The following is a 16,532-nucleotide window of genomic DNA, read 5'->3' on the forward strand; positions in this document are numbered from 1 at the left end:
AGAAAATCAAATTTATCCTTATGGATTCAATTCAGAAGCATTAAATGATCATCTACTCAATGCCTGGTGCTAGGGAAACAAAAATGAAAACTGAAGTTGTGTCTCCTTGAGAGAATTTATAGTCAAGTGTCATGGTTTAGAGCTGGAAGGGACCTTGGTATCTGCCTCTTCTACCCATATGCTTTTACAGTTGAAAAAACTGAAAGTGGGTGAGGTTATGACTTGCCCAAAAGGATGCAGCTAGTGAGTAGTAAAAGAATTTTTTAAACTCAGATCTCCTTAACTCTAAATCCAGTCCCCTACCCACTAATCCACACTGCTTTTCCTTAATCTACTAGAGAAAATATGACAAGTCTATAAATCATTATGATGCACTGCATAATAGGAGAAAGAAGAGGAAAGATTGAATTCAGTTTGATAGACATCATTAAGTATCATGGGCTAAGCGTTTAAAATTTTTAAATAATATAATCACCCCCTGCTCTCAGTAAGATTACCGTCTACTGAGGGAGCTATAGAATATACATAGATAAATACTATGCTGGATTAGGACTATTAGAGACAAAGGAAAAATACCAGCTACAAAGTACTTTTAGGCAGATTTGAGGATGGAGAGAAAGTTTTTGGCTAGGGAGAATCAGGGAAAATTTCCTTGAAGAAGGTGGCACCTGAGTTGGGCCTTAGGAGATTAGAAAGCTTTCATCAATGAGAGAAATGATAATTAAATAACCAAACATTGGAGAGATCCAGGATTTTTTCTCTTCCTCATTTGGAGATTTGGTCAAAATTTAGTTCTTTAAAAGACAGGGTAGAAGATGAGATGAAGTCTTGGAATGATTACCCTACCCAAATTAGAGAACCTTTCAAAGAATTTAATCGAAGCTGAATTCCATACCATTTGTGTTCCACGTAGCCAGTTCTGTGCAGAGGTAGATCCTTTGTCTAGATTGCCTGAGGTTGGGAATGGTCTCGGAAGGAAGAGGCATCAGTCATGGTCTAGCTCCTTATTAGAATAGGTCCACTTTTCATTATAATTTCATTCTTTTCATGTGGAAGATGATCAGAAGAATGATGAGGTAATTGCAAATGGTGCCATATGAGTGTCAGGTGAAAAAAAGGATGGAAAATCTAAAGTAAAATATGTCCTGGGTGGTGGAATTAGATCATGCATTATCTTGGAATTAGATTATCTTGGAATCAATAGGGTGTAAATAGAATTCAAGGGGTCCCTGAAATTGAGTGAGAAAAAATACATCTTTATTTCAGTATTCTTGGTTTATTTTGTTATTTTCTTTATTTCATTCATTTAAAAACTTTAGTCTGTGGAATCTTTAGGCTTCACCAACCTACTAAAGGGGTTAATGACATTTAAAAAAAAAAAAAAAAGACTAAGAATCCTGTAAAGTACATGTAATATGGACTAGAGGAGAAAAAAGATACAAAATAGAAAGAAGTCAATAATAGTAGATGAGGTAAAAGATTATGTTCCTAAACCAAGGTAATGACAAGAAAAGAGGAATGGTGGTATGCTAATTACAATAACTTGATAATTACAGAACTTCATAATTGGAATTCTTGTATCGTTAATGCTCAGTGAGGAATCTTTTCTGCAGTATAACTTCCCAATGGTCATTTGTTTCCTTAAGGACACCCTCCCCCCCATAGACCTTTCACTCCATTTTTGGGAAGCTCATGGTATCAGGAATTTTTTCCTGCCTTAGTTCATCTGTTTATATTTTTCACCTATTTGCCCTGCAAATACTTGAAGATAAGTATCATGCCTTAAGTCTTCTCTTGACTTCAGAAGGTATTGAAACACTCAAAATAAATATCAATATTCTAGATGGATTATTGCCATTAAGAAAAGCAGGTTGGAATTCTAAGGGAATTCAGCAGAGAAGCAAGGAGATATATTTATACAGCTTTCAATCATAGATATGCTAATTCTATGGCTGAGAAGGAGTAGTCTCTGAAGGAGTTGTTGACCAGATTATTACTAACAGTTTGATCTGTGGGAGTTTCCTGAGGCAAGAAGCTATATGATTAGGAAGTGGTCAGAATCAGACAGATTGGGCGTGGGAGTTGCCAGAGGCAGATTCCAAACCTAGAAGATTTAGACAGAAACCCTGCTAAAATCAGAGAACCACAAAATCACATTGCATTGGGACTACCATCTCTCTAGTCCTGGGTATTCCATCCCTCTTATATTTGTTTTTTGGCTGCCCTGCTATTGAATTGACTCATATTAAACTTATACAATACTTAATTAGTTAATACATTATTTAATTATTTAACCAACCTTTTATCTTTATTTGTGAAATAGTCTTTTTGAACCCATGTATGTGATTTTATATTTGTCACTATTAAATTTCATTTTATTAAATTTGACTCAGTGTTCTTATCGGTTGACTGGTGTCCATCTGATCCAAGACACTAGCTGTACCTCTCTTACTTAATAATTTGTCTTCTATGACTTTATCGAAGTAATTGATAAAAATATTCAATATTCTGGGCCAAGCGCAGATCTTGTAGAACTGCACTGGTAACCTCCCTCCATTTGATATCTATTGGTAGCTCTTCAAGTCCAGCCATTTAATCTATTTATAGACCTCCTCCTAATTATAAAGTTATATAGTACACTTACTGCCACATTTTCCACAATCATAGCATGATCTTTATCAGATGCTTTGTTAAAATCAAGGGAAATACTACCTGCATAGCAGAAGCACTTTTACGATTCTCAGTAAAAAGAAGGGATCTGATCTTTAAGGCAAAATATAATTTGATGGACTTTACGGAGTATTTAAAAATAAAAAGCAAGATTCTTAAGGCTTTTTGGTTATCCCAAAATGGCATGACTAGCATATTTTCTATTTTTATACCATAAAGAGCCAATGTTTCTTTGAAACTTATAGTTAAGATTTTTGCTGTATTGAATGAAGTCACCATTCGTTAGAAATAGGAAGCTTTTTCAAGTTAATAATTGTCAGCTAAGTGGCCCAGTAATGTTCTATTGAACATTGGACATGCAGTCAGGAACCCTGAATGCAAATCCAGCTTCACACACTTACTGGTTGTGTAACTTTGGACAAGTAACAACCTCTTTCTTCCTCAGTTTCCTCAACCATCAAATGGGATAATAATAATTGGGGGAGTCAAATGAGATATTTTTATAGTGATTTGCAGTCCTTAAAGTACTACATAAATGCTAACTATATTATCTCATAAACATCACTTGCAGTGAAAAGGATTAATATATGTACACACACATACACACACAGTCACACACCTGTATATATACATATTACTTTAAAGTCTTCATCATGTCAAATTATATAACACACATACTTTCAACATTTTATTTCTATGCCATTTTCATAATTTGGGGAGCTCCAATTAGATGGGAATCTCTTTTCTAGGGCTAGGTAGAATTCGAAGATATATTTAATGCAGGGTTGTTATTATAATCAATAATATTTTCTGTTTTCATTTGAGGGTGAACCTGGCTTACCTGGAACAGTGGGGCAGAATGGAACACCTGGGCTTAAGGTTAGTTAAGAAAAAAAAAATTCATGTGCATTTTCTGTACAATATAAAAATTTTCATAAAATATCATTATTCCCATTTTTGATGTGCCTGATAGCTAAACTTGTGTTGCCTTCTTCGCCTATTAACACCATGACACACTAGATTTCTCTTTATACTATGTTAAAAAAACTATTGCTTATGACATTCTAATTAATATTCATGATGCTTTTTCCTGATTTAGCAAATAGGACATACTTAAATCTTCCCCCATCTCAACCTTTTTCTCCTTTTTTCAACTTTATTAATATATTTTGCATTTCCAAAAAGGGAAAAAACAGTACAGCAAAATAAACTATACATCCACATCCATAGTCCCCACACTACAAAGAAGGGAAGGAAGTTTTCTCATCTCTTCTTCAAGGCCAAGCTTGGCCATTATAATTTCACAGCATTCAGTTTTGACTGTTTTGTTGTTTTCTTTCTCTTTATGTTGTAATCATTTTTTCTTTATCTTGCTTGCTTTTTAACTTTAATAAATATTCCATAGGTTTTTCCCATGCTTTCCCATATTCTTTATGGATATAAGTTCTTCTTTCCTTTCTTTCTTCCTCTCTCCTTCTCTTACTCTGTTTCTCTCTCTTTCTTTCCTCTTTTCTTTCTTACTTTTTTCTCATTTTTTTTTGAGAGAGGGTCTTTCTCTTTCTTCTAGACTAAAAGTTCAGGGACTACTCATAGGCCTGATCTCCCTCTGATTATCACTAGAGTTCTGATCTGCTCTATTCCAACCCAGGGCAAGTGACTCCCCACTCTCAGAGCTTTGCCATATTGTTGCTAGATTTAGTGCAGACTTCCCATCTCTTTGGCCCACTGCAGTTCAGAATTTCCAAGCTCAAGAGGTTCACAATATTAGCTTCCCCAGTAGCAGGGGTTTCCATCATGGACCACCATGCCTGATCTGTGTGACAAGGCTTACAGTGAAATTTTTTTTTTATCCTATTACTCTAACACAATTTGTTTATTCTCTCAATCATTGGGTATCTACTTTGTTTTCATTTTATGTACATTCACAGAAAATTGGCAGAGATCATTGGCTATCATTAGAAAACCCAGTTCCCAAAATGACTTTCATGGTTTCATTAGTGGAACATGAATACTTACATAACATAGTAAGGTTACAGGGCACTTTCCTCCAACCATTATGAATTATGTGGTCTAGGTATCATTTTCTTCATTTTAGATAAGGAAATTAATTTCCCTCTCAGTAATTAAGTTTCAGAGCAAACATTCAAATCTAAGTCTTCTGCTGCAAAGTTTACTGTATTTTCTATTCTTCCATGATGACTTTCTGAAAATCATAGGCCATATTTATGTTGCCTGGGATTTTCTATTCTTTCAAATGATTTCTACAGCTTCTGTTACTGCTCCTAGAAATTTACCTATTCAGTAATGCAACATTTCTACAGCAGTTTCAGATGTAGCTCCATTTAAAATGTTAATATAGATATGACTTAAATCGTTAAGAAATATCTTGAGAGGGTTTGCAGCTGTAGTTGTTATTGACTTCTGAAAAATTTCTCTTTGTTGAGAAATGAAATGTATTAAGGACAATATAACTGACATTATAATTCAGACAAATTTCAAAAGATTTGTTTTAGTGAGCTTCCCTTTTTAAACAGCAGAATTCTGTCTAATTCCATCAATTGTGTTTTTATGTATCTCTACCCACATATCTATCAGCGGATTTCACAGATCCCATCACCATTGACAGGTACCAAGGACAGACTTCAAGTTTTGAAATGTTTCCTTTGCCCAGAAAGAGAGGCAAGTGAAATAGACTTTTGAGACCTCAGCTATCTGGTTCTCTTTCTCTATAGTAAAATGCCAAATGACTGGAATTTATGTTCATGGTGCTATTCTAGTGTTGCCTAGCAACCATCTTCATAGGCATTGAGTGATGATAATGGCCAGAAAAACTCGAAGCCAGAAGGTCACTGTTAGCTTCTAAGAATGAAAAGAGATTTCCCACTGAAACTAGGTTATGAGTTTGAAAAAGAACATGGAAGTCATCTTAAACTATCCTGTCAGCAAGAAGATCTGAGGGCACTGGAGACCTCTGCTCAAACTTTTGACAAAAGCAACTATTTCATAATGCATATAATTCATTCTAGGGCTTTTAAAAATCCTTTCTGTCCTTTTTCTGCAACGTTATATTGAAATTCTCTTTACCCCAGGAATTTCCCTGATTTTGTACTTTCTGAATAAAGAAGACTCATAAAATTTCTAGGTTCTTTCACATTCTAGTGGATACAGTAATATCCCAGCAAACATTGGATTCATAATTTACTGCTGTCGTTTGAGGTAGAGGGTACAGAGGATGTTATGGCATTGAGACTACTTCATTTGGCTCAAACCAAATCCACACTATTGAATCTTTTTCAGCTTTGGAAGTTAAGGGACAGGATAAAGACAAATGATTCAGGGGACCTTTGGTCCTGTGATTGACAGGATCAATCAGAGATTTTCCTAATTCCAAGTCCAAGTGGCTTCTCACCACACCACATCATTTATCACAAAGATATGTTAAGTTATTCTTTTGACAGTTTATTTCTTTGGTATTTTGATAACAATGAGATATAGCCCCATTGATTTCATTTATGTAACAGTATGCCTATGGTATTTCCTGCATGTGGGAACCTTATTCTAAGAGAAATCTGAAGGTTGTACTAAGCAACTTTTTTTTAACAGCAATTTTAAACGAAACAAAAATTACCAGACTATTTACAAATGCTGCCATGGAATCTAAGTTGTAATACCACCAATATCCATATGACAGTATATTGATTATGTAGTATCTTTCCTTAGTTTATAAAATACAGATGCAAAGAATCAAGATGATATCTAGATTTGAATAGTCTGCCTAACATCAATGCTTGTTTTCCCCCCAGACAGCATCTATGTTGTCAATATCCTGCTTTAAGTCATTGAATAAAAGACTTTTTGGGCAGGGAAGAATAAAGCCAATCAATCATTTTACCTTACAAATTAGGAAACTGAGACTGCAAAATTGAAAATGTGACTAATAGTCACATAGTAAGTCAACATTTGATCTAGAATAAAAAGCCCATAACTCCTACCTTCTTCTCCAAAATCACACAGCCACTTTCTCTGATCAATATCTCATTTTGTAGAACAGAAAGTTTTTTAAAGCTCATCACCCTTAATAAGAAGTCAGATGTTCTTGTATTGATTTTGAACTTATTTTGCTCAAATTCTGGAGTCCCTTTATCCTAGTTTCTTAGAATTTAATAGATATTTTTTCATTTGTACCAACCACTTTATCATGAATACATTATCATGTGTAACCTCTCCATATTTTCCTTCATCTTATCAGGTACTTCCAACCAAACTCACTCGACAGTATCTAGTTGAACACATGAATAATGTATTTAACATCTTTTCTTTTTCTCAGGGTGATGCTGGAGAGCGAGGAGAAAAGGTAAGATTGCATTTATCTCTTTCCCCTCCTAGAACTAAGATTATTTTATGTGACAGACACTTTACCAATAGTATCTTATTTGATCCTCACAACAACACTTGGAGGTAAATACTGTTATCGTCACCATTTTACAGTTGAGTGATATTATTCTATTGTTTTAGTTATGTCCAATTCTTTGTGATCCCCTTTGGGGTTTTCTTAACAAAAATATTAGAGTGATATGCCTTTTCCTTCTCCAGCTTATTTTACAGATGAGGGATATGAGGCAAATAGAATTAAGTGACTTGCCCAGGATTTCATAAAGTTAGCAGTTAGACTCGAACTGGGGAAGATGAATCTTTTTTGATCCAGGCCTGCTGGATCATCTGTATCATCTACCTGCCCATTATGTTAAGTAAATTGCCCAAGGTCACATAACTAGTACATATTTGAGGCCAGATTTAAACTCAGATTTTACTGACTCCATGCCTACTATTCTAATTATTGTATCACCAATCTTCTTAGGGGGGAGGGGAAGAATGCAAGAAGTGCAAAAATGATAATTTATTGAAATTCCCATGTTTATTTTTAAGAAATTAATTTAATTTATTCTAGCCACTGTTTTTTCCCCTGAGAACACTATTAGTAGAATAAACTTATATAATTCTTATGTAAGAATTGCTTTATCCTGGTTTATTTGGTTTTTCAGTCATGTCTAACTACTCATGGTCCTATTTGGGGTTTTCTTGGCAAAGATAAAGGAGTGATATGTTATTTTCTTCTCCAGCTCATTTTACAGATGAAGATAGTGACGCAAACAGGGTTAAGGGACTTACTCAAAGTCACTCAGCTGTCTGAGCCTGGATTTGAACTTAGGTCTTACTGACTCTGGATCCAGGACTTTATCCATTGTATCACCTAATTGCCCAAAGAGCTTCTAAGAAAAGACTACTTTTAACTAAAAATGTTCAGTATTACATACTAACCTTTTAAAAATCTTTCAAACTCATTAGACTTGCAAAAATTTGGGTAATTATAGAAATTTTTGCTGAAGTAAATATGTATGTCATATTCTTATGGATGACAATCCAAAAGAAATATAGATTTCCTAAATGAAATCCAAAATTTTGCAATAGAAAGCAAGACTAGGTGTCAAAATGAGTTTTTATGACTACCCTTGAGTATATAAAGGAAATGCAGAGAATGCCATATCTAGAAATTAATCAGAGCAAGGGGTTCTCTCTCTCTCTTTTTAATAGTATTTTATTTTTCCAAATATGTGCTAAGATAGTTTTCAACATTCATTTTTACAAGACTTTGTGTTCAAATTTTCTCTGTCTTCCTCTCTCCCCTCCCAAAACTGCAAAAGATCTGACATAGATTAAACATGTGTTATTCTTCTTAACAAATCTCCATATTTATCATGCTGGAAAAAAATTAGAAAAAAGCTAAGTCCATTTCAATAATTTTATTGTGATTGTACAAATTCCTTGGTTCTATTCACTGTACTTAGCATCAGTTCATGTAAGTCTTTCCAGGTTTTCTGAAATCAGCCTGCTCATAATTTCTTATAGTACAGTAGTATTCCATTACATTCATATATTATAGCTTATTCAGCCATTCCTCAATTAATGGGCATTCACTCAATTTCGAGTTCTTTGCCACTATAAAAAGGTCTGCTACATTTTTGCAAATCGTTTTAGCAACGATTGGGTCCCTTTCCCTCTTTTATGATCTCTTTGGGATACAAATCCAGTAGAGACACTAATGGATCTAACCCTTTAGGCATACTTCCAAATAGAACAGAGAGTTCTTAACAAATTTCTTTTTTCAGTATTTTGATGACTTTATTTCAATATAATTGGTTTTCTAATTCTAGCCAAATTGAAGACTTACAAACATAATTCTGAGAAAGGTCCATAGAACTCACTAAATTGCCACTGTGAATGTGTGTGAGTGTGTGTATGTGTGTGTGTGTGTGTGTGTGTGTGTGTGTATGGTACATGACACACACAAAACGATTAGAACCTCTGACCAATATTTCCTCTATAGGAAAACACTTTAAGTAATATCTTTTTTGAGAGTCTTGAAAGCTTTGTCTTTAGAGCTCAAATTCTATTTAGGCCTAATGAGCTGATCTGGCAATAGAGTGTAGCAAATTTGGAGGGACTCAAAGAGTCATAGGAGTTATAGATCAAGAAATTGAAAAGACTTCAAAAGTTATTTAGTATTGCTTCCTCCTATTGTTATTAAAAAACTCAAAATTCAGTTATGCTAGGCAATCTTCTTAAGGTCTCATAGTTAGTACTTAGAGCTTCACTTAGTACTTAGTACTAAGAGTACTTAGAGTACTCTTAGAGCTTTAGCATAAGGTAATTTTTTTAAAAAAAACAAGCATCAATTCATAAAACTGCCTATTAAAATAATTTTCCAAGGAACTGATCTCCAAGGCAGTGATAAGTTTACTCATACAATCAAAATCATAGTTCTTGGAGGCTTTGAGGGATTAAGGAGGCTGCCTGCCATAAATTAGCATTTCATTAAAGGTAAATATGTATGACTTATATTTAGCACTAGACTAATAAGAAAGAAGGGGCAGCTATGTGGCACAGTAGATAGACACTGGGAATGAAGTCAAGAAAACTCATCTTTCTGAGTTCAAATGTAGCCTTAGACACCTCTTAACTTTAGGACCCTGGGCAAGTTACTTAACCCTGTTTGTCTCTTCCTTTATCTATAAAATGGGAAAGAAATGGCAAATCATTTCAGCATCTTTACCAATAAAACTTCAAGTGGGGTCCCAAAGAGTAAGACACAACTGAAATGGCTCAGCAACCAAGTAAAAAAGAAATCTCCAGTCATAATTATTGTCTATCATATCCACACTAAATACTCAAGATACATACAAAGAAATGTAAACATACATGCAAACAATTATTAACATACACTGAAGAAATTAAAGATAATCTGAGAGGCAAGGTATTAAGATTCACATTAATTGCCTTCTGTCTCTATTAGAAGAAACATATTAATGATAAAAATAGAGACTAATAACTAGCTTTAATGTACTTTAACCTTTGTATTATACCAAAAAACCATAGCTTAAGAAATATAAATCCATTTTATTGATATGTCCTTTCCATGCAAGATTGCTTCCCATTGAAATTAGGTTTTAGCCTGTCATTTATATCAGGATTTTGAAATTTATGTAATTTCTCTACATTCTAATAATTCCCAAACCCAGAGTGATCCAGCCAAATCTAGTGAGGAATTTGAAAGCCTTTATCTCCAAGATATTCCTGTATTCATACACGTAAATCAGCCATTCTCAACAGCCATGTAAGAGAAATGTTGGAAAAGAGAAAAATCATGGTGGAGAAAGAAACCAATGATTGTAAATAGATCCTTAGAAAGAAGAGTCCTTCAGAGAAAAAAATTAACTACCTAGATTGTGGCTAGAATAAATGAAAATGACTGGGATCTTTGAATTGTGTATAAGCATCTCTGTCTTGCCAGTAATCAAGTCTTCTTCAGACTCGATCAGAGTCAATTAGATGTTCATAGAGCAGTTTCAGAGTGATCCATTATATGGGGGAAATTAAAACTCATATTAAGAATTAAGGAATTGTTAACTTGATTGTCATTTCTCTGATGACTTTATGAGTCATAGAGCTATTGTCAGAGCTGGGTCTCAAATTACAATCTTATTTACAATGCATCAGACTATGTGACTTTCCAGCATATTTTTCCTACTGTGTTAAATTAAATTGATGAAAAAGTTCTTTTAAGATACAATATGAATACTATTTGGTCATTTTCTTTATCTTTATAGTTTCATCCAGCCAAATTAATTAAAATTCTTTATCTTTGTGGCTTTGCAAAGAACTTATAAGATCTTCATTTGATATACTATGTACAAAGGAAAAGGATGGGGAAAAACACTTAATATAACATCACTGTGTGTGACATTAAAAATTTTGTTTCATCCATTTTCTTTTTCCCGTTAGGGAGATGCTGGAGAGAGTGGACCCAAAGGCGACACGGGTGAAAAGGTATGAGTTTTTTGGTGTTTGAAATATGAAAGTATATTGTATAGAAAAAATTAATATGTTGTGATATATGAGTGGGTGTGGTTCAGGTAAGTTTCATGGGACTATAAAAATGAAAAGAGAAGACAAATAGCAGATTTATCACAACTCCTTAGAATGATACGTTGCATTGTTCAGCATATAATGTGGTATATTTGTACAAACACAAGAAAAGGTGAATTTTCTTGTAGAGAATGGATGGTCAAGTGGTTGGATTTTCATGGAAGAAATGCTCCCTTACAGCTACAACTGAGATAATTCAATTTTAATATGAAGATATTTGGAGATCTCTATTCCAGACTGATTTATTTTGTCTAGTAAGTTTTAAAAGGTAAAATTTCAAAACAAATTTGAGCAATTTTGTTGTACAACCACAAGGGTAATATCATTTAACTAAATTCTCTCATGTTATATTGAAAAGTTGTATCAATTTGAACCTGAAATCCACAAAGTTTAACAAAAAATTGTCAATTTGTTTTTTCTTTTAATTGAATTCTCACTTTCCAAAGATTTCTGATAAAAAACAATTTGAACATGCTACAGAGGAAGAGTTAAAAGATAGAGTCCTCAAGAGTGACTGGACAATTAAGAGACTGAAAAAGAATATGTAGCTATTCAGCTCTAGACAATATTATATTAAGGCAGCTGAATTATTGGTGTAAGGGCAGTTAGGTGGTGTAGTAGTTAGAGAACTGGACCTGAAGTCAAGGACACCTGTGATCAAATATGGCCTCAGACACTTACTAGTTTTGTGACCCTGAGCAAGTCACTTAATCTTATTTGTCTCAGTTTCCTCATTTGTAAATAAACCAGAGAATAGCAAATGACTTCAGTATCTTTGTCAAGAAAATTCCAAATGGGATCATGAAAAGTTATACATAAGTGAAATGACTCAATAACAGAATTACTGGTTAATGCAAGCTACCTAATGATAACTGAACAACATGGAGAAAAATCAGTGTTCTTCATGTCTGAAGAGATGAAAAAAATAACAGAATGACAGAGTTGTAATTTAGGAACTATTGATCTAATCAAGAATGGATGTACCATTATGTAACCCACAAAATAAAAGATTTATGTTATGATTCTTATAACTATTAATAGGTAAATGGCATATGTGGTTGTGTAAGTCCTTAGTTGTATTTGTGAATCTCAGAAGAGTAATAATCTAAAAATATGCTGTACATAGAACCATTTTCATTACCTGGCAGATGTATTTGCAACTGTATTTAATCAGGATTGACATTAAAATGTTTCCTAGTGGTAAGGTTAATAACATTATCCTGAGGATTCTAGAAAACCAGCTACATATCATGAATATTGTATTGCCTTTTAGCTTATGTTTGGAAGAAAGAAATTAAGGTTAAACCTGTGGGGTAGATAGCCTTTCTGTCTCAGATTTAAAGATGGAGAGATCAAGAAATGAGAAAGCTTAGTGGCTTGTCATAGGTCACAAAGTTTTTGAGTAGCAGAGCTGGGCTTTAAATCTCCCAATTCCAAATTGAGTGCAACTTTTTAATGGATTATTTGTATGGATATTTATAAATGCATATAGGTTTATTAAAACTACACATTTTGAAGTAGATTTATGCTAAGCATCCAGAATGGTGATTAATAATTTTTAAAAATTACACTTAGCCAAAAGAAGCAGAAGCTATTTGCCTGTGTTTAAAAGTATAATTTTTAGAACATATGCTCATGATGAATTTTAAAATCAATCACATTTAACTTTCAAATCTAACAAAACAGTTCTTTATCTTTGAAGAACACATTTGGCTTCCTTCAGTATTTTTTCCTCAACATAGGCTATTTGTAAAATTTTCCTAATTTTTTACTTTTTTTTAATCAAAAGAAATTTTTTTTATTATTTCACATGGAAATTGAAAAGAACTAATTTGGATAGCATTTTTATTACAATTTTTATTAGACAACTAAACTCAGGAAATACATTAGTTAAAAAGGAAATGATTTCAATCTAAACTGTAGCTTGTAAAAAGAAATCTGTATTGTATAATATGTGACCTGAAATCTAGAATATCCTCATGAATGGTATAATTTGAATGTAATTTTTAATATATTTCACAAAATGTTATTTCTGTCATGTAATTAAGTTCTAATCTTTTCATGACAATTCTGTTGTGATATGTTAACACTCATTCATCATTTATCATAGATTGGAATTAAAATCAGAAAAATATATTTCATGTTGTCTATCAATGTAGTAAGTTACATTATTCACTGATCATTTTAATAGGGATTTCTTTTTTCCCTTTTGATCCAAGTCTGGTTCTTTGGATGACAAAACAATCCAAAGATTCTCAGCCTGATCATCCAGGAATCCTGGGAAACCACAAAAGCACTGGACAAATTATTCTCTAAAGCCATCAGTTAGAGTTTTACCTCATGCTGACAACTGACTTAGAATAGATGTTTTATTCAAATGAAAGGGTTTTTAAACTGAAGCAGATAGTTTTCGGGTTGGGGATGGTAAAAAGATAGCCATGATTTTAAAATTTTTGACAGCTGCATTTCAATGTAATTAGTTTCCTTTGCAATCATAAATTATAGGTACTTTTCTTTATGTACATAAAAACATAATTCTAAGAAGAGATCCAGTCTGGCTACACCAGACTGTAGCCAAAAAGTCCGTGGTACAAAACAGATGAAGAATCCAACTGCAATGTTGCTATTGAAAGATTAAGAAATTCTTATGATATTGTTCCCAATAATTTAAAAAGCCAATTCAGATTCTTGTTTTCCTACTGTTTGAAAGCAGATAGTTTATCCAGCATATTGAATGGTTTTGAAATCTCTAGCCTTACTTTTTCCTTTGGCCTTTTGCTTCAGATAATCATCATTTCTGAAAATTTCCTTGGTCCTCTGGATCAAAATATGTCCATTTACTTGCTAAATTCTGTATACCTTCACTTGGAGCTCTGTCTCTCATTGAACCTTAATCCAAAAGCTTCCTTCTAGGCATCATTCAGGACTCCCTTTTTCCCTCTGAATGTAAGTGGTGCTCAAGCATGAAAAAGGAGCAGTTAAGCAGGGAAGAACACCCAATCTGAATTCCTACTAGCTCAATGACTGAGTTAAGCCCTAATGCACTTTATGGCTGGTCAGGTTAGAAGGAAAAAGATCAACAGAATACTTAGCTTTTTTTCTCATTATATTTGTGAGAAAATGAAATGGCACAGGGAATAGAGCATTGGTTCTGAAGTTGGGAGGACCTGAGTTTAAATCCAGCCTCAGAAATTTTCTAGCAGTGTGATCCTGAGCAAGTCTCTTAAACACTTCTGCCTCAGGTTTCTCACTGTAAAATGTGGATGATATAACCTACCTTCTTCCAGGTTATTGTGAGGAACAGATGAGATAATATTTTTAAAGCATTTAGCATGGTACCTAACACACAATAGGCTTAAAAAATGCTTATTTCCTTCCTTTCCTATGTGTATGCACAAAAACATGATTTGACCCATAGGAAAAGTAGATGAGATGAGCATTTTATATGGAGTTTTGCAACATAATAATAAGAAAGAATAAAGAGCAAAAATGGAAAGAATACTGACTTAGGAAATAGAAAACATAGGTTCAAATCCTATCTTTCTCGTTTATTACTGGTGTGACTTTAGGCAAATCATTTAGACTCATTGGTTTTTAGTTTCCTTGTCTATAAAATGAGAATGTTGGATTTGATATGTCCCTAAGGTCTATAGATAGTATAAATTATGAGAATATGCTAAAAGAAAACATAAAATAGTGTGGGTTAAAGAATATGACTTTTTGGTGGTTTTTTTTGTTTGTTTGGTTTTTTTTAATAGCTTTTTATTGACAGAGCCCATGCCTGGGTAACTTTTTTACAACATTATCCCTTGCACTCACTTCTGTTCCGACATTTCCCCTCCCTCCCTTCACCCCCTCCCCCAGATGGCAAGCAGTCCTATACAAGTTAAACATGTCATGGTGTATCCTAGATACAATATATGTTTACAGAACCGAACCGTTCTCTTGTTGCACAGGGAGAATTGGATTCAGAAGGTAAAAAATAACCTGGGAAGAAAAACAAAAATGCAAGCAGTTTAGTTTCATTTCCCAGTGTTCTTTCTTTGGGTGTAGCTGCTTCTATCCATCCTTGATCAATTGAAACTCAGTTAGAGCTCTTTGTCGAAGAGATCCACCTCCATCAGAATATGTTCTCATACAGTATCGTTGTTGAGGTATATAATGATCTCCTGGTTCTGCTCATTTCACTTAGCATCAGTTCATGTAAGTCTTGCCAGTCCTCTCTGTATTCATCTTGCTGGTCATTTCTTACCGAACAATAATAGAATATGACTTTTTGCAAAGGCTTAGGATGTTTCTTAAAGTTTGATGAATGATAATACCTGGCATTTATCAAAATACTTTTGAGTTCCCAAAGTTCTTTCTTATGAAATTGTTTCTTAATTTCTGGCTACTTATTAGATAAGGCCCAAATTTCGAAGTATAAAACTCTAAATGTAGAACTATTTTTCAGGGATGCTTAGAGCAGACATCATTATCACCATTTTATGGATGATCAAAATGAAGTTCAGAAAGGATTAATTTTTCTAAAACATATAACAGTCACATATTTTTTCTCTATATATTCTATTTGGTGGTCAGATGTGTAAAAGTGGACACATGCACAAGTTTAGATACATATATTTCTATATGAATACATATATAAATGGCCTCCCAGTAAGAGAAGCTAGCTCCCTGGAGGGCCTCAGGGTCAGCCAGAGTCAGGATAAATCAAAGTTCTTGGTCTTTAGGAGGAGAAGTGAAGGAGGCAGGCAAGCTGCCATGGCTTACCAAAGATGTATCCTGGATTCTGGAGTTTGGAGTCTCCAGCTTCTCTCCTCCTCATCTTGCTGCCAAGTGGCTCTGACTTCTCTCCTTCTGTCTTCTAATCTCTTGCCTACAATTATTTCACCACCAAACATTCAGCAAGCACCAATGGTGAGGAGAGCCAACATCTAAATATATGCTAATAGAGCCATTGTCTCACATTGAATAAGTAGCCTTAAGTACTCTCTTGTCTGATTCAGAGTTTCAGCACTCTACACTATTATTATCTCCATTTTGTGGATGAGGAAACTGAGACAAATAGAAATTATCTCACACACCTAAAATATCTCAACATATAAGCCCCAGAGGTAGCTTTATGACTCCAAACTCCACCCTGTGACACCTAGCTACTGTTACAAATAGTATTGAGCACTGAAATAGTAATTGGTATTATAAAAATGAAAAGAGAAAACAAGACAGCTAGATTTTAACCCAACTCCTAATAATAAGGATGTCAATGTTTGACAAAAATGTAGTGTGTTGTATACAAACATAGGAAAAAATAGCTTTTCTTTTAAAAGAAATTATTAATATTTTAGTTTCCCCGAGTTACATATTAAAACAACTTTTAA

The 16,532-nt window shown here is 33.8% G+C and overlaps 1 protein-coding gene across 1 annotated transcript in view; it reads left to right on the plus strand.

The window, feature by feature from the left end:
* Nucleotides 1–16,532, plus strand: part of COL25A1 (collagen type XXV alpha 1 chain) — a 547,679-nt gene that overhangs the window by 436,508 nt on the left and 94,639 nt on the right. Inside the window, exons 13-15 of the mRNA XM_051965978.1 lie at nucleotides 3,496–3,549; nucleotides 6,998–7,024; nucleotides 11,011–11,055. Of these exons, the coding sequence (XP_051821938.1) occupies nucleotides 3,496–3,549; nucleotides 6,998–7,024; nucleotides 11,011–11,055 (126 nt within the window). The remainder of the gene's footprint in view (nucleotides 1–3,495; nucleotides 3,550–6,997; nucleotides 7,025–11,010; nucleotides 11,056–16,532) is intronic.

This window comes from Antechinus flavipes, chromosome 6 (genome assembly GCF_016432865.1).
Source record: "Antechinus flavipes isolate AdamAnt ecotype Samford, QLD, Australia chromosome 6, AdamAnt_v2, whole genome shotgun sequence".
In the NCBI taxonomy this organism is placed as follows: domain Eukaryota; kingdom Metazoa; phylum Chordata; class Mammalia; order Dasyuromorphia; family Dasyuridae; genus Antechinus; species Antechinus flavipes.